The 19,606-nt window shown below is 36.3% G+C and overlaps 5 protein-coding genes and 1 non-coding gene across 8 annotated transcripts in view; 4 read left to right on the top strand and 2 right to left on the bottom strand.

Moving 5' to 3' along the window:
• The window catches only part of LOC111441962 (PRA1 family protein A1-like), a 4,876-nt gene extending 2,166 nt beyond the window's left edge, over window positions 1–2,710 (top strand). The window contains exons 6-8 of the mRNA XM_023079183.1: window positions 218–289; window positions 396–519; window positions 2,208–2,710. Coding sequence (XP_022934951.1) covers window positions 218–289; window positions 396–499 — 176 coding nt within the window. The 3' untranslated portion in view covers window positions 500–519; window positions 2,208–2,710. The remainder of the gene's footprint in view (window positions 1–217; window positions 290–395; window positions 520–2,207) is intronic.
• Window positions 2,711–3,923: 1,213 nt separating this feature from the next.
• On the top strand, window positions 3,924–3,996 carry TRNAE-CUC. The gene has a single exon. It is a non-coding gene; the product is annotated as a tRNA-Glu (tRNA).
• Window positions 3,997–4,700: 704 nt separating this feature from the next.
• On the bottom strand, window positions 4,701–6,922 carry LOC111451534 (uncharacterized protein At2g39795, mitochondrial-like). 2 transcript variants are annotated; one of them, XM_023092010.1, is made up of 3 exons: window positions 6,575–6,922; window positions 5,146–5,495; window positions 4,701–5,055 (listed from the first exon to the last, which is right to left on the bottom strand). In XM_023092010.1, the coding sequence occupies exons 1-3, from the start codon at window positions 6,842–6,844 to the stop codon at window positions 4,896–4,898; spliced, it is 780 nt and encodes a 259-aa protein (XP_022947778.1). In that variant the 5' UTR covers window positions 6,845–6,922; the 3' UTR covers window positions 4,701–4,895. The 2 variants fall into 2 exon arrangements, with proteins under 2 accessions (XP_022947778.1, XP_022947785.1); XM_023092017.1 differs by having other exon boundaries at window positions 4,712–5,055; window positions 5,146–5,492; window positions 6,575–6,920.
• Window positions 6,923–10,034: 3,112 nt separating this feature from the next.
• LOC111446663 (transcription factor bHLH155-like) lies at window positions 10,035–17,243 on the top strand. Of its 2 annotated transcripts, XM_023085570.1 has the most exons (13): window positions 10,035–10,172; window positions 10,316–10,832; window positions 10,915–11,121; window positions 11,505–11,598; window positions 11,697–11,738; window positions 11,951–12,010; window positions 12,198–13,343; window positions 13,439–13,537; window positions 13,638–13,790; window positions 13,877–14,002; window positions 14,080–14,158; window positions 16,935–17,012; window positions 17,158–17,243. In XM_023085570.1, exons 2-13 carry the CDS (start codon window positions 10,735–10,737, stop codon window positions 17,163–17,165), a joined length of 2,190 nt encoding a protein of 729 aa, XP_022941338.1. In that variant the 5' UTR covers window positions 10,035–10,172; window positions 10,316–10,734; the 3' UTR covers window positions 17,166–17,243. The 2 variants fall into 2 exon arrangements, with proteins under 2 accessions (XP_022941338.1, XP_022941347.1); XM_023085579.1 differs by lacking the exons at window positions 16,935–17,012; window positions 17,158–17,243 and having other exon boundaries at window positions 10,036–10,172; window positions 14,080–14,368.
• Window positions 14,676–16,579, bottom strand: LOC111446681 (tropinone reductase homolog). The gene is made up of 5 exons (XM_023085603.1): window positions 16,454–16,579; window positions 16,182–16,389; window positions 15,883–16,099; window positions 15,057–15,169; window positions 14,676–14,980 (listed from the first exon to the last, which is right to left on the bottom strand). The coding sequence occupies exons 1-5, from the start codon at window positions 16,531–16,533 to the stop codon at window positions 14,789–14,791; spliced, it is 810 nt and encodes a 269-aa protein (XP_022941371.1). The 5' UTR covers window positions 16,534–16,579; the 3' UTR covers window positions 14,676–14,788.
• LOC111446673 (heparanase-like protein 1) lies at window positions 17,162–19,567 on the top strand. The gene is made up of 9 exons (XM_023085590.1): window positions 17,162–17,409; window positions 17,488–17,524; window positions 17,602–17,788; window positions 17,868–18,016; window positions 18,103–18,339; window positions 18,424–18,613; window positions 18,720–18,845; window positions 18,927–19,026; window positions 19,108–19,567. The coding sequence occupies exons 1-9, from the start codon at window positions 17,173–17,175 to the stop codon at window positions 19,459–19,461; spliced, it is 1,617 nt and encodes a 538-aa protein (XP_022941358.1). The 5' UTR covers window positions 17,162–17,172; the 3' UTR covers window positions 19,462–19,567.
• Window positions 19,568–19,606: the final 39 nt, after the last annotated feature.

The raw sequence follows: 19,606 nt of genomic DNA, 5'->3' as shown, positions 1-19,606 counted from the left end.
GTAAAAAAAAAAAAAAAAAAAAAAAGAATTACTTTTGATCTATTATTGGTATGCTTCCATATAATTACAGAGGACCCAGTCACCTTTGTTTAAGTACAGATATTATCTTGGAGTGCATCTTTTTAATCAGAGCTTTTATGTTTTTTGAATTTGAATTTTAACATTATATATCTTTTATGCTTTAAGTTTTCTGATTTATTTTCCCCATCTGATGTAGTGAGTTTCTTACTCTGGTTCATTTCTTGCGGTTTATTGACTGTACTTTGGTCGCTTGCCTTTGGACTTCTCGGTATGTTAACTGCTTATAAAGATTTTTTTTCTTCTTTTTTTGCTTTTCTAAGTCTTGTACTTCATGGTTGATTTTCTCACCCCCTCCATCCCAACAATTATTTCAGCCACTTTGCTTCATGCAAGCTTCAGAACACCTAACTTGAAAGCACGTCTAAACACATTCCGTGAGGAATTCCGTGCTGTCTGGCGCAATTATAGTGAACTGTAGTCATCTAGACTTCGTAGAATGTGAGTATATTCTGCCTTCATTTTTATACTTGCTGTTTTGAAGTTTGTTGCTTCAAATGCATCTCCAAGTGTGTATGCTATTAATTTTTATTTTTGTTAATTTCTACAAGGAATCGTTCTCTTTTGATTTCTTATATTTAGGGGTCATTGTGGGAATTGGGAAGTCTATGATGCATTTGTTTTGTCATCTTAAACCAGAAATTTGAAAATAAGGGATTAAATTAAAAAAGAACAAAAAAAAAAGTTTTCTAAAATAAATGATGAAATTGAATTTCAATTTAAAAAGTTTCTAAAAGTATGTTCATAAATATATTTGTAAACAACAAAAATAATTGTAGTCACTTACTAAATATTTAGCTTTTTCTAAAATATTATTAATTAATTTATTAACGTATTGATATTATAAATTTTGTAAAGTAACTATGATAATTTATAATATGTTATGCAATACTTGTTTTAATATTAACAAAACTGAAATGAGTTTTAAGCATGGAATAGTATATTTATAAAAGAACTTATAATTTGTAGTATAATTCTCCATTTTCAAATTTTGAATGTGAAGAGAATTTTCACCATTTGAATCACAAAATTAAAAAAATAGTTGTATAAGACAAATCTTTCAAACAAAGATTGAGTGAACTGGAACAAGTAATAGATTCTGCATTGCATATTAAACATTCGCTCAGAGCTTTAGGTCCAAGAACTGTCGATTTATTGGGTGTGATATTCATTGTTATTCTCCTATTATCTGTAGCCACTGTGGAGTTCTTGTAATCTCCTATCCTCAGTAGGGTGTATATCACATCTTTTTATCGACGGAAGTTCGTTAACCTTTTAAAATAAAAGCTATCATGTAGTCTTTGTGTTGTTAACTTTATGGCTTCTTTTTGGAAATTTATTATGTTTGAACTTTGAACTAGAACTTCACTGATGTTATGATTCTTGTTATATTCTCCCATACGAGATCACATCTAGTTGTTGGAAAATTAATGTTGCACATTAAAGAATGTAATGGATGGCGGTATTTGCTAATAATTGATAGGTAAAAGATAGTTGTGACAGTCCAAAATTTTAAGGCACTGCAATGATAGCGTGAGTTTGTATTTGTGTTACCTCAATTAGTTATTAGAGTATTATATTTAATTGATTAAATCTAAACTTCATACTGAAGTTCTGATCATTTTTCTTACAAAGATTCCCCCCTCTTAGTTGGGGAATTGGAAGCTTTTAAGTAAGGCTTCTTCTAATGAAAAACTATTTTTCACTGCAAGTTGAATCATATGTAGTAGGCGAATGACTGGTAAAATTCTCTTGATTGCTATGCTTGCACGTGAATTTGGTGATTTGCAGTCAGAAAAATGTTCTAATTAAAACTTTACGGCGAGGCCATTCAATCTCAGATGTCTTTCGTCGATCTGGCATTCTTATGCCAGATGCAATGCCGAAAGCAATATATTCTGCCATTATGTTTCGTATAAAGTAATAACATGAGCATAGTTCATCATTCAAGTATCATAGAAATAGATCAATAATGTATTATGCTGTTTCTTCAGTCCTTTGTCGTCTGCTTCTACTCTCCTTGAAAATTTTGTTTTGGATTATATTGCTTTCACTGATTGAATAAATCTAATGTAAGCTTGCTACTACTAAGATTGGTATTGACTATAATAATCTGTCTATCTGTACAGGCGTCCTCTGTTAATTATGGTGTTCATACTGTAAATCTGTGCTTCACCTGACTGCTTTGCTGCTTTCTCCGAAGAACAATTTGCTAAGATGGAAAGTCTCCAAGTGACGACTGCCAGAATTTGCCAGATCTTGCAACTGTATGTAAATTGTGGCTCATGTTTCTGGAGATGTAATTGTTTCATTCATCATCTGTATTGTGAAGACTGAGGATAGATACAATGGAAGGTTTTCAGCGAAGCAGACTGATTAGTCTTTTATTAGAACGCTCCTCATTTCAATGGCCCATAATAGTTATGAACTCTATTACTTCTTATTTCTTATTTCTTCAAGAGCGAGAAAAAGAACAGTCTAGTTCGTGAGCAGATTGTGGTTGAATAACATCTGTGCCCTTTACGTGCTTCCCGTTTCAGTTTGTTAGGAACTCAGTTCTTGTAATTCCAGCTCTCGGGGGTTTTTAGCTACCAAAACCCAAAACCATTGCCGAGAATTTATTTCCACTGAATCTTTTTTTTTATTTTTTTATTCATTAGTCTTTGGTATATATATATATATATATATATATAGTATTTATATGGTCCTAATTGATTGTAACGGCCTAGATCCTCCGCTAGCAGATATTGTCCTCTTTGGGCTTTTCCTCAAGGCTTTAAAACGCGTCTACGAGAGGAAGCCACACCCTTATAAATGGTGATTTGTTCTCCTCCCCAACCAATATGGGACATCACAATCCACCCCCTTCGGGGCCAGCGTCCTTGCTGGCACTCTTTCCTTCCTCCAATCGATGTGGGACCGCCCCCAAATCCACCCCCTTTGGGGCCAGCGTCTTTACTGGCACACCGCCTCGTGTCTACCCCCTTTGGGGAACAGCGAGAAGGTTGGCACGCACATCGTCCGGTGTCTGGCTCTAATACCATTTCTAACGGTCCAGATCCACCGCTAGCAGATATTGTCTTCTTTGGGCTTTCCACCGCTAGCAGATATTGTCTTCTTTGGGCTTTCTCTTTTGGGCTTCCCCTCAACGCTTTAAAACGCGTCTGGTAGGGGAAGGTTTTTATATCTTTATAAATGGTGATTTGTTCTCCTCTCCAATCAAGGTGGGACAATCTGTGGGACATGGTAGAATAATGGAGAGGGAATCAAAAGAGTTACAATTTCATTAAAAAAAAAAAAAAAGTAATTTTGTAGTAAAGGATGATGATTTTTAGTAGAGAAAATCCTTTTGAAGTTTTTGCTAGATGCCCAGAATCTAGAAATGGTTTCAAATGAGGACAACCACAGCCTACTTTCATTTGAGTTGCTTTAATGACCTTTTTACTTCTTTTCTTCCCTTTACTTTTTTGTTTATGCAGCCGCCAAGTACCAATTATCTTTGCCTGGTTGATTAGAGGTTGCTTACAAGAAACCAATGCCGTAATATTATATAAATATTCTTGAACTTTTGGATAAGTTTCAAATATGTTCTTAAATTTTAAAAAACGATTTTGTCAATAATGTCGAAAATATCTTGTTATGGCAATGATCTAATTGCTTATGTACAATTGAAACTAAATTGTAATTACGTTTAAGTATCCTTTTTAATATTTAAAATAAATGGTCGTGATGATCCCAAAAATGTTCCATTTTTGTATTTTCTGAAAAAATGGGCTGATATTTTGGAAGAATTATATTTGGAAGAAAACATTTAAATAAATTAATATTTGTATTAAATTTCAAATTCCGTTGTAGTCTAGTTGGTTAGGATACTCGGCTCTCACCCGAGAGACCCGGGTTCAAGTCCCGGCAACGGAAACATTTTTCATTCTTTTCTTTTTTGAATTAAAATTTCTCTGAGAGTTATTTCATTAAATTATGCTCAGATGAAACGTAGAAACGAAGAGAAAACTATTGTTTTCGTAGGGAAAATTTAAATTTGAGATGCCATAATGTTCGAAGGTCCCCTTGCGATTCCATGAGAAAGCAACAAGCTTGTGTCTAAGATTGGTACTACTCTCCTTGCTCAATTGGAGGTTGAGAGTTTATGGGTGTCTCATGTTTCCTGTTCAAAACACATGTAATGTAACTCAATTCTTTTCATCTTCAACTCCCTATACACATAAATTCTTCACTGTTTCTCATGTTTCCTGGCTTCTTGTATGCAACGCTGCTGCTGTGTATTCCACAGTGCCAGTACACAGCTACCCGATGTCGACCACACTGGTGCTGCTGTTAGTTACCCCACATTGGCAACACTGCTACTGTTAGTTACCCAGTGTCGCACGGTTCAGGCTTGGCGAAGACTAAGCTCTTGGCTAACTAACATTCATGGTTAAAAAAACCAAAACCAAAACCAAAACCAAATTGACCTATATCAATGACCAATCCTTCCACCTATCCAAGGCCAATTCAATTTCCAAACATTTCCGAAACTTCCCTGCCCGGGATGTGGTTATCGGATTGATAGAGTCGATTCAAAAACTCAAAGGATGTGAAGTACATGGAAATCCTTAAGAATAACAGACAGAAGTTTGCTCCCAAACTGTTTTAAATAGATGAAGGAACTATCCCTTTAACCGGATGATTTACTTTTTATATAGTTCTCAAAATCGTAGGCAAACCTTCCCTACGTAACATCAATCAAAATACAAACCTAAATGATGCTGTAATAAAAGAGTTCATACCCTACTCCGAAAAAGTGGGACTGATTAAATTTATTTCTCAACAAAATTCTTCAAGTTCTTCAGCCACATGGAGTACTCTCGGCTGTCTTTGTTGACCATGTACTCGTGCAAGAAATTTGTTGTGCTGGGTTTGATCCCACGAATCTCAAGATATTTGTGGAAAGCTTTCTGCAAGTTCTCGTCCAAATCTCTGCAAATAAAGAAAAGGGAAATCTTTATTTAGTGAACAAATTTGCTTAAGAAAATGAAAAGAACAAAGCACAAAGCCAAGTAGACTAACTGGAACTCAGGTCCTTCGTATGCAAGCTGGTCTTCAGAACCATCAGCTTTCTTGATTGACAAATGATCTATGGATATTTCATCGGGGAAAGCGGTAACACCAAATTCGAGACATTCTCCACTCTCCTTGGAAATACTCACGACCAGTGGAATGCTGGATTCTTCACGAGTCTGCTCATCGTTATCCCCCCCTTCATCATTATCCTCATCTTCATCTTCAGCTGCAACATTAGGCATATCAACTTCAACTTTGATAATCTCATCCTCGTACTTTCTGGAGAGTGATATGGTTCTTTCTCCAGGATTGTCTTGGATTTTGAAAGGGAACTCTTCAGGGATTTCGTCTACCTGCTATACGTGAGCATCCAACATTACAAACTTCCAGTGACAATATTCAGAGAGAACCTGCCCTGTAAAAATGTCCTCTCCATTGTGTAGCTCATTGAATTCCCATAGCTCACTAAGTGGAAATATTCATCGGATCTTAACTAAAAAACTAAAATTACCAATCCAATAGGTCATTGATGGCTTGCAATTTAAATAGAGTTTGAACTTCGGTTCATGGGCACAATCAATTCTCCAGTAACATTTTCAATTTGAAAACTAATAACGAGTAATAACAGGAAAATGGCTATAGCCAAAGAAAATCTAATGATTTCAACTATCAAACTGCCTTTTCACAAAACAGAAAAATAACAACAAAACGAAACAACATTAAAGGAAAAGCCATAAGCATGAAGAACCTTGCTTACGAAAAATTCCGCTCAAATATGCATGAAGAAAAAAAAAAACAATGGTTTCACAGTTTATAAGTACGATTCCTTCTACTTATGCAGAAAGCACACAGTGCCTTGGCGAGGAACTAGGAAATAGGTAAAAGCATTAAAGCACCAGCTATAAATTGTAGAAGGTTTTAATGGAATGGACTAAAGCAGAAATTACAACCCTCTACGAGATATCTTAAATTCTAAACAACACGAACTCAAATGTTTCTTGCAAGAGAGCTCAAATATTAAAAGCTAAGGCTTTATTAAATAACCCTTCCGTTTCATTTGAGGTTTCTGTTCTTAAAAATTACGTTCGCTTTCTTGTTAATTTCTTAGGTGTATGTTTCACCTTTCTTAGCAAAAAACATAAAAAAAGAAACAATTTTATATAGATTTCGAAAATTAGCTCAAGGAAGAAAAAAAAAAATTCAAAAAACAGAAAAAACAAAAATCCAAATGGGACTGAATGAATTCTTATCAATTTCAAAATTTAGCTCAAGGAAAAAAAAATCCTAAATCGAAAATTTTGATAGTTTAAGTTCTAAAACTCACTCACAACTTCAATTTATAAAATCATACAAAGATATCCGATCTCAAGCACAAAGGAAAATAGCAGAACAGAAAAATCAAATCCGGTACTTAAGCAACAGCCAGAGAACTTACGCTGTTCTGATCATCTTCCTCAGCACACTGAATCTCAGACTCAAGAACGTTAAGAAGACTAACGTCAGCTTTGTTACTCTCAGATGCGGCCGAATAAGATCGAAGAGATGGGAGAAAGAAACTGCGGTTAAGATCTTGGCTGAGATTGCGCTTCCCAACAGTGATGGCCGCAGAGATGGCATGGTGGAAGCTTCTCGGAGTAGCAATAGAACGGACGGCGAGGGGCAACACCAACGAGGACGCTCTGCGGAATATCGAATTCAACGCCATTTTTTCCTTTTCGCCTGTCGAGGTAGACGAAGAAGTCTTTGCAAAGGCGGTAGGGTTTTAAGAGCTTCATAGGGTTTTACCTTCGTATATAAATATTCTTTTTTTCCCCTTCTTGATGGGCCGGGCTGAAATGACCTCGTCATGGTACCCACTTGGGCCCAATTAAAAACGGGCTCTAACCCATAATCATATGGCCCAATTAAAAGTACTTTTGATTTCGGCCCATCTTTATTTCTTTAATATTTGATGGGGCACCTTGAATTTGACATCTAACTACTCCATAACAGTCGCAAAATCAAACAAGAACATTATTTTAATCAATAATATTCACACATTTCAAAACACACACAAAATTAAACCCACAAATTACAGTTAAAACGAATTTAACGCTCTTTTTTTTTTTTTTTGTCGGATCAGGCGGCGACTCGACTTGGGGCCAGCGGGCGGAGCGGCGACTGAACTCCGGTAGCAACGAGAATCTGAGTGGCGGTGGAAGAGGCTGGTTTCGAAGGTGAGGTGGCCGAATATGAACCGTCTGATTGGAAAAGGAATCGGCCGAAATCGCCGCTCGGAAGTCTGATATACGACGCCGACGGCGAATCTGTGAGCCAAGATCGGATCGGCGGGACTTGTTTGTCGTTCTTGTAATGAACAATCGCTCTGTAAACGAAGGGAATTAGACCTTCCATTTCTGAGAGAGAGAGAGAGAGAGAGAGAGAAATTGCGGGAGAGGCTTTGAAAAAATGGGGAAGAGGATTGGTTTTAAAAAATGGGGGTTGATGACGTGGCGTAATAGGGTTGGAGGCCAGGTGTTCACGCTACGCCACGTAAGACTTGGACAAGAAACCAGCCCAATTTGGCCCAATTTGTATGGACCCAAACTTGGCCCAATTAGTGAAACTCTCGGCCCGTAAATTTGGGCTTAAATATTTTATTATTTATAATTAGCATTATTTTTATCTTATTATTATTATTATGGTTACCATTACAATTCATTTTATAATGTTCACATGTTTACAAATATAATGGCCATCGTTGACTTTTGCCATATTTGAATGCCTGGTTGACTACTCAAAAGGCAAAGCACCAATTCACAATACATTTAATTAATTCTACAAAAAAAAAAAAAACATTATATCTAATTAATAATTTACGAGTTGACCTTATAATAATAATAAAAAATACATAGCCATGGTTGTGCATTACTTTTTCCTTTCTATTATTTTCTATTATTTCTTTATTTCAAGGAGAAATGATTGAAAAAGACGGAAAACTATGTGTAATAAAGTAGAAAAGTTTTAGTGTAACAGCCCAAATCCACCGCTAACAGATATTGTTATCTTTGATTTATTATGTATCTCACACTGGTTGGAGAAGAGAACGAAACATTCTTTTATAAGAATGTGAAAACCCTTCCTAATAGACGTATGTTAAAACTATAAAACTAGCGGCAATATGTAACGGACCAAAGCGGATTGGTAATAGTAAGTTTGAGATGTTAAAATGATATTAGAGCTAGTCACTGAGCTGTGTGCTAGCAAGGACGTTAGCCTCGATCTCATATTTGTTGGATATGAGAACGAAACATTTTTTTATAATGGTATGAAAACCTGTTTTTAAATCGTGAAGCTGATGGTGACACGTAACGACTCAAGACGGACAATATTTGTTAACTGTGGACTTGAGCTATTACTCTATTAGTGTCACGATTTTAAAATGCGACTAGTAAGTAGGACCACACATGACTTAAAGTTCACTCCAAACCAATCCAGTAAAATCTAACATTTTGTTTCTCTATTTTTCACCCAATCTCTCATTGCGATCCTTTCATCAATTATGTCTCTTCTGCATGGTCCCTGCCGTACGCTACATAAAGCAGAGGTGTCCCTTTCTTTGTAGGGCACCCTCTCCTCCGGGCTCCAACCCCCCACCTTTCCTTCCTTCCTCAGCCTTTCCTTCTCCTGTCCCATTCATCACTGCCTTTCCTTTGCATTTTTATTAACAATTAATTTCGGTGGGTATTGTCAAACGAACACGACTCTCCACAATGGTATGATATTGTCCACTTTTAGCATAAGCTCTTATGGCTTTGCTTTGAGGTTCCTAAAAGGCCTTGAGTATTCATTTTATAAACCCATGATCATTCCCTAAATTACGTGAGACTTTCATCATCCACAAGTATTATCTGGTATTTTAATCTTAATTTTAAAATATTTTATTAAAACTTATGGCATCACAGCCGTTGAATTGATCAAAGCCGGAAAATGATATTTCCGTAGAATAAATTCAATATATATTAATTTAATCGACTTCCCTTTATTTTCCTCTATAATTTAAAATACTTTTATTGACAAATATATATTAATTTGATTTCATTATGTATTTCAAAGTATTTAATATAATTATTCATATTGTTACATAAATTAATTCAACGAAATGACGTAAAAATAGTTTGGTGGAGTCGGCAAGAAAAAGGCATGTGATATTATATTTTATAGTTTTTTTTTTAAAGTAAGTTTATTTAAAATATTATCTTATTTGTTTGTTGGATGGTTGTATTTATTTGCAATGATGCAAGCCAAAAAGAATTAATATAAATATCATACAAAACTATGGCAATAATAATTATTATTATTGTTTGAAAAGTAAACTCTTTTTTAATCATTTTTTAATTTAATTATAGTCTTCAATTTTGGAATCTCGATTTTTATATTATTTTAAATTCATAACGTTAATTTCTTTTAATTTTAAAATTAAGCTGACCTTTCAAAATTACTTTTTATAGTCTAAAAATTATTAATATATGTAACGATTCATTGATGACTCCGACATTTTAGAATGTAAGATAATTCATATTTTAAATTTTAACAATTTTTTTAAAAATAAATTCAAAGTTTAATAATATTTTTTAAAAATAAATTTGGAAGTTAAAAAATAAAATTAAAATATCTCAAAATCTAAAAGCTCTAACTAAAATCTATTTTGGACATTCATGTTTATTTTGATTGACCAATTTACCCTTACAAAAAGAAGCGGTAAAAACATGATGTGGCGGGCCAGACCGTCCATCCGGACTCCAGAAGTTGCAAAAAGTAAAAATTTATAAAAGATTAGAATCCGGATGGAAAGAGAGGAATAAGTGACCGGTGACCGGTGGTGGAGGTTGGGGTGTATAAATATCAGGATCGCGCTTGAATTGGAAAAGGCCAATTTGGCAATCGGCCGTTCCATGTTCCCATTCAAAGAAAGAAAGAGACAGGCTATGGAATCAACCGAGTTTGAACACTCTCCTATTGTCTGATTCTGAAGCTATTCTTTCATCAAACTGGTAACCTTCTCTACTGTTGATTTGTTTCCTACAAAACGGGAGCAGAATTCTTTTTTGTCTCATGCATTGATCTCAGCCAAAATGACAAACTCAGATTCTTTTGGCATCTAATAATCTGATCATATGTTTTTTCATCAATCCAGATCGCCACGAGTTGAGAATTCTGTTAATTGCAGTATTAGAGTGATTCTCTTGCCTTGCTGATTGGATCTGCTTCGTTTTCCTTTTGATTTCTGATGGAGATTGAATGCCAAATTGTGAATGAAACTCAGCCTTTGCTTGATTCTTGTAGGTTTTAGCTCTATTAGAGTTGCTAATCTTTGATAGTGCTAGAGTAGTGGAGGAAGGGGGCGGGGGGGTTTGTTCAGCGATGGGATTATGGCTATTAGCTTCAACTGGCCCACCAATTAAACGAAGAGCGGGTCTGAGAATAAAACAGGCGGGTCGAAGTTCATATAGCGGCAGCTAGGGAATCCTTTTTTCTGGTTTTTCTTTATTTCGTTTCTTTCGAATTTGTTCTGCATATTTGTGTGCTCTGGAAGAGTTAGCTCTTAAGCGAAGAATGGAAACTTCGGCTCTCAAGCAGCTGTTGAAAAGCCTTTGCAACAATTCACAATGGATTTATGCTGTGTTTTGGAAGATTAAGTATCAAAATCCTTCGTAAGTTTCTCAATTTGTTTTTTTGTTGTTGCTCAATTCCATTAACTGTTAGTTTAATTTTGAACACATGGATTATCATCAGGATATTGACTTGGGAAGATGGGTATTGCAATGGTTCAAAATTGGAAAATCATATGGGAAGTATGACAGAGTGTAGGATGATTAACGAAAGGGAAGAACATGTTTCTTCATACTATGGAACAAATATTCATAATGGTGATTCTGGAGGTTGTTCAGTTGGAGCAGCAGTGGCTGATATGTTTTACCTTCAATATGCGCTGGGAGAGGGGTAAAATCCGATTTTATTGTCATTTTCTTGCAAGCCCTGCTTTCTTCCTCTTCTTCTAACAAAAATTGATAATGATATGCTTGAACTTGGCAAATATTTACTTCACTTACTACTTGCTAGTTCTGGTCTATGTTCGGAATTTTCGTTGCTTAATCTTAAAATGAAGGTTTTGAGGACTTGATGCAGATTTCATTATTGCCATGGCTATCATCTCATGCTACCATGGGCTTTAGTTTGCAGTTGTGGGTCCATTACGATCAGTCCTTGCAACCTTCATATTTCTTAGAATTATTTTAGTGAGTTAATAGTGCTTAAGATGTACTGTTTTTTCAAATATCTTAGTCTACATGCCTAATATTTATATTATTCAAACCTTACATCAGGACGGTGGGCAGCGTGGCAAGTTCTGGAAATCATAGTTGGGTTTTCCTGGAAAATCTTTTTACCAGCGATTTACTCTCAGCTTCTATTTATGAGGTGTGTGTGGATTTCACTTTGGTTGCCATATGAGAAGGAAACATGTTTTAGTTCTCCAAAAGTTGGGCATAACATAATTTAATGTGTTTATGCTGCAGGGTCCTACTGAATGGCTACTTCAATATGCATCTGGTATCAAGGTACTGTAATTTTGATGCCACCTCATGTTGTTACCCTTGATTGCATTTGACAATTCCTAATTTTACAGCACATTATTTACTGTTCTAAAACAACTGTTACTAAAACAACTGTTCTAGCTTGCAATAACCGTGTTTGAACATTCGATTAGTTCTCTATTTGCATATAGGACATGTTATTGCTTTCAACTAAAAGATCCAATATTCATTTGCAGACTATTCTATTGGTGCCTGTTCTTCCTTTTGGAGTGTTGCAGCTTGGCTCATTGCAAATGGTGTGTATTTTCTAAACTTTGGTGTGTGTGTCAAAAGTTCCATTTTATTAAATATTTAGCCTATTGATTGTTAAAACTCTTCGGTTATAAAACTTTGAGAAACGACAACTTGATTCCTTCCTGCTCAATTGAATTGCTCTACAACTTTTCATCTCATGCTCGCCTTTCCTGTCCTATTAAATCTCAGCTTACCGAAAATCTGTCGATGGTTGGTTATATCAAAGACAGAGTCAGTGCCATTAACTCTGTTGATGGAAATGCTACAAGTGTTGCTTCAGACAAGGGTGTTTGGCCTCTCTGTGCATCAGTTGTACCTAGTCCCTTTGGGAGCTTGGATGATCCAACAAACGTTACCAGTTGTATGTTTCAGGCTGAAAATCATGGGGCTATTGATGACGTGAAGCCACTTGTGTCAACTTTTAATCAGTTTGTAACCAATCAAGATGTACCGACTGTATCTAGAAGAACTAGACCTGAAACTCTTCACAGTGAAAAAGGACATAAAGGTGAATTAGAAGGGACTACTATGGAAGAACCATTTGCTTCACTTTATCAATCTATTAGAGATAGTGAAGTGGAATTTTCTGATTTATTTTGTCTGGAACCACTGCTAGCTCCTTGCAGTCAATTGAGAAACAATGAGACTGGATTGTTTGAAGGGAACCCCCATAGTTATCACTCTTGTTCTGTGGACAATGTAGTTGGACAACAATTTGGACATAATCTCGTGAGCAAGAAAGAATATGGCTCTGCAGATAATTTCTTTAGCTTTCCTGATGACTGTGAACTACTGGAAGCACTGGGATCAGCATTGCCTGCACATAAACATACTAATGAGCTTGCACACGATCCATCTAGCTCAATCAAAAATACAACCTCAAGTTTGATGTGCAGCAGTGATTTCAAGGAAGGTGATCTTGAGCATCTCCTGGAAGCTATGATAACTGCAGATGATACTCTTTCGAATAACACAATCAATGCCAGAATTTCCTCCCCTGTGGTAGGAAGATCAGGTCTTTCTGCAAAAATATGTTGTCAGTCTGAATCAAGCGCAGTAGTGGTGGATGATCCAGCCCTTTGGATCTTTCCTGAATCTAAGGTGACTGAAACAGGCAGGAAATATTTGACTAGTTTGTCGACATCAAACTCTCTAGTTGTTAGCGCACGGGAAGAAAATGATTGTGACATCACTAAACATAAGAACGGGATGAAAAGTTCCAATTTTCGCCGACGGATCAAAGTTACTTCTAATGCAAGACAAAGGCCACGGGATAGACAACTGATCCAGGATCGTATAAAAGAGTTGCGACAAATCGTTCCAAATGGTGCTAAGGTGGGTGCCTTAAGAACTGCTGCAGTGTGTCAATTTAAGATTTGTTTGTTTTTTTTTTCCTTGGTAATTTTGCCTTTTTGTCTAATGGTAAACAGTGTAGCATTGTCGGCCTCTTAGAGAAAACCGTAATGCATATGTTGTACTTACAACGGGTAACCGACCAAGCTGAGAAGCTGAAGCAGCTAGCTCAAGAGGTATAAGAAAAGGGTTGTGCTCTACATCAAAATAATGCCTTTTAGGCTTAGAATTTTGTATATTACCCGTGCGCTAACATGCCTTCAAATGGCTTCATAGGGTTCTAATTCTGAGTATTCCACTGTTCTGGAACATGAGGATTCTCAACCGAATGGGGCTAGTTGGGCTTGGGCGTTTGATATTGGGAGTGAGCTCCAAGTTTGCCCCATTGTTGTAGAGGATCTAGAATACAAGGGACACATGCTTATAAAGGTTTTTGTTTAATTCCTTTCAAATGTCTTTTCTTGAAAGCTACTAATTGTCTTTTAATACCATGTATCAATATCAACATCCTGTAGATACTATGCGACGACATGGGACTGTTCTTAGAGATCTCTCAAATACTCCGAGATTTAGAGTTAACAATATTGAAGGGTGTGATCGAACGCCATTCAAACAACTCTTGGGCTCATTTCATCGTCGAGGTATGTAGTTTATACACGAATTCAAATGCAAAAGTAAAGTTTTCGAATCGGGCTGAAAATTTGTACTTTTTTCACAGGCTCCTAGGGGCTTTCATAGAATGGATGTTTTCTGGCCTCTACTGCATCTTCTCCAGCGTAAAAGAAATCCCGTCTCAGGTAGAATCTGAGCCTCATCCTCCATTTTAAGCAGTTATGATGAAGTTGGTCCAGAGTGAAACATTTGTTGTTCATTAAGTAATGTTTTCCTTGTGATATAGTATGCAACAGAGATTCGTATATACTATAATATCACATATATGAGATTTTCATCTTATTGTATGCAAAATGGTTGAGAATTATAGTTCCGAAGGCTTTATTATGAGTTTATCATGGTGTCATGGCGTTTTCTTAATCTTCTGAGTTACGACTGAGTTCAGTTTTCATTTAGTCGATAAATTTTATAGGATTGTATGTTTCTACCTATGAGTTTTCACTATTAATGTTCACGTCTAGTTTGTATGTTTCTACCTATGAGTTTTCACTATTAATGTTCACTTCTAGTAGTTGGTGCTAACTTTTCGTTAACCAATTGGAGATGTTTTTTTAAAAAATAGTTGTAATAGTGATAAAAATTAGGAACAATTAAATAATTGAATTATAATTAATTAAAAAAATCAACATAAATAACCAAAAATTGAGCATTCAATAACACAACGAACATATTAAAGAGGAGTGAAGTTGGGTTGGACGAGAATGACATGAAAAGCTTGAAAGGAACTTAGACCAAACAGAAGGGTTCGAAGGATTTCAAGCGTCGGGGACGGGGAAAGCCTTCACAGTGTGGCCTCCATCAATACAGAAAACTTGTCCAGTAATATAAGACGCAGCTGGAAGACACAGAAAGGCAACCATTGAAGAAACTTCATGCGGCTCCCCAGCACGTTTAAGAGGTGTTACTGACAGCATGTGGTTCATTACTTCTACATGGATCGGATCATCCTGAAGAAAATGGGACAAAGATTCAGCAATAAGTTTGTAGAATCCAACCAGGATGAGCTTGAATTGAAATTCTTACAGTGGGAGGTTTCACAAAGCGAGTTCTGATGATCCATGGAGCCACTGCGTTTGTACGGATGTTGTCTTTGGCCCATTCGCATGCTAAGTTCCTCGTGATTTGGTTTATGGCAGCTTCATCAACAAATCCATTATAAGAACATCCCTCGATGTTAAATCCATTATAAGAACATACCTCAAAATATTCGATGTTAATTTAGATCTATAATAGCTCAAGACCACTACTATTAGATATTGTCCTAACTCTTATAAAGAAAGGAGAGGTTTCCACATCCTTATAAGAAAAGAGAAGTTTCCACACCCTTATAATAAAGCTTCGTTCCCCTCTCATAAAAAAAAGGAGAGGCTTCTGCACACTTATAATAAAAGAGAAGTTTCTACACCCTTAAAAGAAAGCTTCGTTCCCCCTCTCCAACCAATATGGTATCTCACAATCCACCCCTTGAATCCAGCGTCCTCACTGGCACACCATTTGTGACCTAGTTCTGATACCATTTTGTAATAGCCCAAGCCCACAGCTAGCTAATATTGTATTATTTGGACATTTCTTTACGATCCTATCTGCTAGCGGTGAACTTGAGTGGTTATAAATTATATCAGAGTTAGACACCGGGCGGTGTGCTAGCGAGAACGTTGGATCTCAAGAGTGGTGGATTGTGAGATCTCACCTCGGTTGTAGAGAAAAACGAAACATTCTTTATAAGGGTGTAAAAGCCTCACCCGCAAACACGTTTTAAAAACACTGAGAGAAAGCACAAAAGTAAAAGCTGAAAGATGACAATATTTGCTAGCGGCATACGTGTCCGGTGAAGAAAATTGTGATTTACCTTTGGAAGCAGCGTAGGGAGTAGAGTATGGAAGCGACATCAAGCCTGCAACAGAGGACATGAAAACGATGCTTCCATTACCAGAAGCTTTCATCAAAGGATGAGCGAGTTGGCTAAAATGAAACGCCGCCTCAAAATTGGTACTCATAACACTCGAAAGCTCTTCCTCGGTAACTTCTAAGGAGCTTTTGTACGCCGATGTCCCAGCATTATTCACCTGAAACACCTCAAAAACAGAGCCTCATACTAAAACACTTACACATCCATTATGAACAGACCATTTTTCTCATTTTTGTTACCAAAATGTTGAGGCTGCCATTGAACAGAGACGACACGGTTTCTATCAGCTGCATCCTCTGTTCTCTGCTATGCACATCGCACACAGACCCACTTACATTGAACCCCATTTCTTCCCATTCTTTCAGGCATTTGTCCAAATCTCCCTGGCTTCGTGAGCATGTGTGGACAGTGGCCCCAAATGCTGCAAGTTCTTCCACCGTGGCTCGCCTGAAATAAATGAGTTATAACAGAGACACCAAAAGGGAGAGGAGGAGCTGAAAATTATGAGTACCCAATGCCGTGGGTTCCGCCGGTGACAAGAGCAGTCATCCCCTGAAGGGACCATCTTTGATCTCTGCTGGTGTTCGCCATGGATTTGATTAAGATATGGAGTTTGGGTTAGACCCATTTTAATACTCACTCACTGCCCTTTAGGCGACCACGTGATTCATGCTTTGGGCGCCAAATGGACTTTAAGTTTTGAATATAACCATTCTTTAGAAATGGTTCTAAACTATTCAGAATCCTCTGAAAACCATATATTGGATTTTAGTGGTGAATTATCAATCAAAAAAGAAGAAAAAACACCATATTTGAATTTTAATGCATTTCATAAATTTACAGTTTTGTTGTTTGAAGAAGAAAATTGAAAGCCATTAATGTTATGAGAGTTATATTCAATTTTAACTGTTATTGTAAGAATATATAAACTCATACTCCTTCCCTTTGTTTTCACCACTCTTTAACTTTTCTTTCCTCTCTTAATCTTGAAGGGTTGGATCTCTCTACTCGGGATCCATTTTTAAGTTCAGAGACTCCAAGATTCACACATTACTCAGAACAATATAAAGGTAATATTTCTATATTCTCTCCTTAAATTCATCTTAGAACTCAATTATCTCCAAAAATAAAATCATAAAAAACCCATAAATAATTTGATGAAAATCTTTTGATATACATAATTCCTCATTTTCTCTTATATCAATTGTTTGTCAGGAGTTTGATTCAATAATGGGATATCAAATCCTTTTGATTTGTGTTCTTGCTTTCATTCCAACTATTTTGGGTCGTGGCACAATCACTTTGGGTCATGACACAACAATGGGTACAATTGTGATTGATGGAACCAAAATGATAGCAGAAACTGATGAAAATTTCGTTTGCTTGACTTTGGACATTTGGCCTCACGATGAGTGTCGTTGGTCCAAACTTTGTGTTTGGGATGGTCATGCATCGATGCTCAACTTGGTGAGAATATACATGTTCATGAGAATGAAATGCAATTAATAGTATTTTATTTCAATTTTTTCTTCTTTATTGTTCCAGGATTTAACTCTTCCTATCCTTAACAAAGCAGTTCAAGGTTTGACTCAAAATTAATCTTTTTGTAGCATATTGTTTCTTCGTTAATATCTACCCTAATTTGCTATCTGTCATTAGCTTTCAAGTCTCTAAGGATTAGAGTAGGAGGTACTTTGCAAGACAAATTGATCTATAACGTCGGGGCTGGCTTTAAGGGGACCTGTCACCCATTTCAAGCAATCGAAGGTTCGCTATTTGACTTCTCAGTGGGATGTTTGTATATGGAAAGGTGGGATGATTTGAACAACTTTTTCAATAATACCGGGTATGTTCTCTTTAATTTATTAATTTTTCTTGCTTTCTTTTCTCCCTTTTGAATACTGAAACTTCTTTTAATTCAACAGGGCAATTGTGACTTTTGGCTTGAATGCTCTCTTGGGTAAACACAATACAAAAGGAATTCAATGGGAAGGAAAATGGAATTATAGCAATGCCGAGGCTCTTATTCAATACACCAAAGAGAAGAATTATAAAATAAATTCGTGGGAGTTCGGTAAGCTAATTAATACTAGAAGTCAATTGTTCTCGGTTGATTTAATGACATAATTCATGTGCACTAACGCATATGCCACTACACAGGCAATGAATTGGCTGGACGTATTAGTATTGGTGCAAGTATTACTGCAGCACAATACGCAGAAGATCTTCTCAAGCTTCGAGAAATCATAGATCGTTTGTACAATAACTCCCAACAAAAACCTCTGATTGTAGCACCAGGTGCATTCTTTGATGAGGCATGGTATGATGAATTTGTTAGAAAAACTGGACCAAAAGTTGTCGATGTTCTCACTCATCATATATATAACATGGGTGCAGGTTTGACTAACGTTCTTACTACCATTCCCATTATATGTATCCAAACTGTAGTATGAGTATTGAGAACCTATTTTTGATTTATAGGTCATGATCCCAAATTGGTTTATAGATTCGTTAATTCTACGTATCTCTCTCAAGTATCAAACACATTTGAACAACTCGAGAATGTAATTCAAAAGAATGCCCCTTGGGCTGCAGCTTGGGTTGGAGAAGCAGGTGGAGCCTATCAGGGTGGAAGTCCTCATCTTTCCGATACATTTATCAATAGTTTTTGGTAAACAACTTTGGTTCACCTTTTTTTTCTTATTAGAATTTCCCCCATTTGAATATGAAAGAAAAAAGAATGCTCGGGTATTTAAAGAATGACTTGAATGTATTAGGTATTTGGATCAGCTTGGGATGGCTTCTTTGTACAATACGAAAGTATATTGTAGGCAGACTTTGATTGGTGGATTCTACGGCGTCCTCAAATCCTCAACTTTACTTCCTACACCAGATTACTACGGGTAATCAAATATCTCTTCTTCTTCTATCTTTTGATAATCATATTTATACAAACTCTCACTTCCTTTGGTATTTTTTATTAGTGCACTTCTCTTTCACCGACTTATGGGACCAAGAGTTCTCAAAATTTATAATCATGTGTCTTCTGACCTTCGTAGCTATGCTCATTGCTCAAGAGGAAGAGTAAGAAGTCATTTTTAGAGTTCAATAGCCAAACCTTTATTTGATACCATTAATTGATCCTAATTTGTCATCTTCCTGTAGTCTGGTGTGACCTTACTTCTCATCAATTTGAGCAACACAACCGACTTTCTAATCACCGTTGAAAGCAACATGAACATGAGTTTGCAAAAAAGAAATACCCGGACAAATGATTCTCATCTAAAGCATAGACGAAAGAGAACAGCTTCAAGAGAAGAATATCATTTAACTCCAAAAGATGGTCTACTTAGAAGCTCCACGGTTCTTTTAAATGAAAATCCATTGGAGACTACAAAAGAGGGAGACATACCAAATCTTATGCCTGTGTACCGTCAGAGCAATTCTTTTATACGTGTTGCTAGTTGGTCCATTGCTTTCATTGTCATTCCCGACTTCGTAGCTGCTGGGTGCAAGTGATTTCCTTGCAGCTCATTCCATTAACCTTGTAGGTCTTGTAAGCAACTAAAGAGTCATGTTGATGTAATCTCAAACAAGAATAATAAAAATATTATATATTATGAGATGCCTCGATACAAATATTAAATGGAAAAACTAAAATGCA

The sequence above is a fragment of the Cucurbita moschata genome, unplaced genomic scaffold (assembly GCF_002738365.1).
Source record: "Cucurbita moschata cultivar Rifu unplaced genomic scaffold, Cmos_1.0 Cmo_Scf00001, whole genome shotgun sequence".
NCBI classification, from domain to species: domain Eukaryota; kingdom Viridiplantae; phylum Streptophyta; class Magnoliopsida; order Cucurbitales; family Cucurbitaceae; genus Cucurbita; species Cucurbita moschata.
This window is presented reverse-complemented; position numbering and strand designations above follow the sequence as displayed.

What these genes read in the sequence shown, in the direction of transcription:
- LOC111451534 (XM_023092010.1), bottom strand. Translation starts at nt 6,844, where the DNA reads ATGGCGTTGAATTCGATATTCCGCAGAGCGTCCTCGTTGGTGTTGCCC. An exon ending in AGGAAGATGATCAGAACAGC is followed by an intron (nt 5,496 to 6,574) that starts GTAAGTTCTCTG and finishes GCTCACGTATAG; the next exon opens with CAGGTAGACGAAATCCCTGA. An exon ending in TACGAAGGACCTGAGTTCCA is followed by an intron (nt 5,056 to 5,145) that starts GTTAGTCTACTT and finishes CTTTATTTGCAG; the next exon opens with AGATTTGGACGAGAACTTGC.
- LOC111446663 (XM_023085570.1), top strand. Translation starts at nt 10,735, where the DNA reads ATGGAAACTTCGGCTCTCAAGCAGCTGTTGAAAAGCCTTTGCAACAAT. An exon ending in ATTAAGTATCAAAATCCTTC is followed by an intron (nt 10,833 to 10,914) that starts GTAAGTTTCTCA and finishes GATTATCATCAG; the next exon opens with GATATTGACTTGGGAAGATG. An exon ending in TCTCAGCTTCTATTTATGAG is followed by an intron (nt 11,599 to 11,696) that starts GTGTGTGTGGAT and finishes TTTATGCTGCAG; the next exon opens with GGTCCTACTGAATGGCTACT.
- LOC111446681 (XM_023085603.1), bottom strand. Translation starts at nt 16,533, where the DNA reads ATGGCGAACACCAGCAGAGATCAAAGATGGTCCCTTCAGGGGATGACT. An exon ending in GGCGGAACCCACGGCATTGG is followed by an intron (nt 16,390 to 16,453) that starts GTACTCATAATT and finishes CATTTATTTCAG; the next exon opens with GCGAGCCACGGTGGAAGAAC. An exon ending in TCCCTACGCTGCTTCCAAAG is followed by an intron (nt 15,170 to 15,882) that starts GTAAATCACAAT and finishes TTGTTGATGAAG; the next exon opens with CTGCCATAAACCAAATCACG.
- LOC111446673 (XM_023085590.1), top strand. Translation starts at nt 17,173, where the DNA reads ATGGGATATCAAATCCTTTTGATTTGTGTTCTTGCTTTCATTCCAACT. An exon ending in TATATATAACATGGGTGCAG is followed by an intron (nt 18,340 to 18,423) that starts GTTTGACTAACG and finishes TTTGATTTATAG; the next exon opens with GTCATGATCCCAAATTGGTT. An exon ending in CCTACACCAGATTACTACGG is followed by an intron (nt 18,846 to 18,926) that starts GTAATCAAATAT and finishes ATTTTTTATTAG; the next exon opens with TGCACTTCTCTTTCACCGAC.